At 51.7% G+C, this 2,099-nt stretch overlaps 1 protein-coding gene across 3 annotated transcripts in view; it reads left to right on the top strand.

Annotated features, from left to right (window-relative positions):
* Positions 1–2,099, top strand: part of TCN2 (transcobalamin II) — a 28,168-nt gene that overhangs the window by 22,251 nt on the left and 3,818 nt on the right. For all 3 annotated transcript variants that reach the window (XM_011961693.1, XM_011961692.1, XM_011961694.1), the window contains one exon: positions 1,460–1,575. In XM_011961693.1, coding sequence (XP_011817083.1) covers positions 1,460–1,575 — 116 coding nt within the window. The remainder of the gene's footprint in view (positions 1–1,459; positions 1,576–2,099) is intronic.

Raw genomic sequence — 2,099 nt, 5'->3', positions numbered from 1 at the left:
TTGCTCTGTCACCCAGGCTGGAGTGCAGTGGTGTGATCTCAGGTCACTGCAACCTCCGCCTACTAGGTTCAAGCGATTCTCCTGCCTCAGCCTCCTGAATAGCTGGGATTACAGGCTTGTGCCACCACACCCAGCCTAATTTTTGTATTATTAGTAGAGATGGGGTTTCACCATGTTGTCCAGTCTGGTCACGAACTCTTGACCTCAAGTGATCCACCCACCTCGGCCTCCCGAAGTGCTGGGATTACAGGCATGAGCCACTGTGCCTGGCCTGACCCCGCTCTTTTGAAAGACCATTCCCCCAAATTCTGCGCACCTGTGTGCCTTTCTTCTCTCTGCCTCCTCTTGGCTCTGCGCTGCTCTCCTCCCTTCTCCTCTGGCAAATCCCACTCATCTCTTCAAGCCACTCTTCCAGGGGAAGCTCTGATCATGCTGCTTCCTCCTGTGGGAGGGACGAAGGACCTGGCCTACAGAGTTTGTTTTGTTTTTTTTTTGTTTTGTTTTGAGATGGAGTTTTGCTCTTGTTGCCCAGGTTGGAGTGCAATGGTGCGATCTCGGCTCACTGCAACCTCCACCTCCCGGGTTCAAGTGGTTCTCCTGCCTCAGCCTCCCCAGTAGCTGGGATTACTGGCATGAGCCACCATACCCGGCTAATTTTGTATTTTTAGTAGAGATGGGGTTTTTCCATGTTGGTCAGGCTGGTCTCAAACTCCTGACCTCAGGTGATCTGCCTGCCTCAGCCTCCCAAAGTGCTGGGATTACAGGTGTTAGCCACTGTGCCTGGCCCAGGCCCAAGGAGTTTTAAGAGACTTCCTGTGGCGGTGGCATCCAGACAGAGTGGAGAAACTCAAAGTTGGAGGCCAGAAGCTCAGGGAAGGGGGAGTATGAGTGAGGAATCTCTTGGCTGCCAGGGCCAGAAATTGAACTCCAACCCTCTCCACAACAGCAGGTGTAGAGCATGTAGAATCAGAGAGGAAGCTGAGCCATGCAGCCCCAAGAAAAGGGGAATGCCACTGAGCCACAGAGACCCAGTGCCACTGCCAGGTGTCTCTGCCTCCATTTCCCGTGACCCTCCCTCTCTCTGCATACAGGCTTCACCCTCTCTCATTATACATTGTACACATTCTAGGTGACACTGGCAGCTTCCGATTCTCATCCCCCGTAACATCAGCGCCCCAGAGAGGGGACAACTGCTGAGCTGATAACATAATAGATGCCCCTTTCCTGGAGGCCATGGTCATGGTCAGCGTGGAGAGGATGAAGCCTGAGCAGGCAGGATCGGGGGTCTGGAGGGGAGGGAGTTGAGACTACAGACCTGTGGCTAGGTGGCCCGGGAAGGGTTTGACTAGTGTCAGCCCAAAGAGCTTGGAAAGGATTTTCCTGCTGTGGGTGAGTTCTGCCTCTCCCCTTAGGGACAACAGCCGCCTCTTCTCTCTCCCTTTGCCTTTCCCTTTTGTAGATATGAAACACAGGCCTCCTTGTCAGGCCCCTACTTGACCTCTGTGATGGGGAAAGCGGCTGGGGAAAGGGAGTTCTGGCAGCTCCTCCGAGACCCCGACACGCCCCTGTTGCAAGGTGAGTCATGGCCTGACACCCTGGATGTGCCCCTTACCCCAAGTTTACCCAGCCAAGAGGCTTCATCAACTTACCCCAGCTTTCCCTAGCACCCTCCTGGGCCACAGCTTCACAAAATCAATGATGCTCAGAGTTGGATATAATATATTGAACTGAAGTCTTAGAATTTTTATGTAAGTTATTGTGGAAATTCTAGGAAACTAAATAGATTACAAACAAACAAACAAAAAGAACTAGAAGAAAATTTAAATCACCTAGAATTCCTACTATGTAGGAATAATGTCTCTCTCTCTTTTTTTTTTTTTGAGACGGAGTTTCGCTCTTGTTGCCCAGGCTGGAGTGCAGTGGTGCGATCTCGGCTCACTGCAACCTCCACCTCCTGGGTTCATGTGATTCTCTCACCTCAGCCTCCCTAGTAGCTGGGGTTACAGGTGCCTGCTACCATGCCCAGCTAATTTTTTTGTATTATTAGTAGAGATGGGGTTTCACCATGTTGGCCAGGCTGTTCTTGAACTCCTGACCTT

The sequence above is a fragment of the Colobus angolensis genome, unplaced genomic scaffold (genome assembly GCF_000951035.1).
Source record: "Colobus angolensis palliatus isolate OR3802 unplaced genomic scaffold, Cang.pa_1.0 Scaffold565, whole genome shotgun sequence".
In the NCBI taxonomy this organism is placed as follows: domain Eukaryota; kingdom Metazoa; phylum Chordata; class Mammalia; order Primates; family Cercopithecidae; genus Colobus; species Colobus angolensis.
This window is presented reverse-complemented; position numbering and strand designations above follow the sequence as displayed.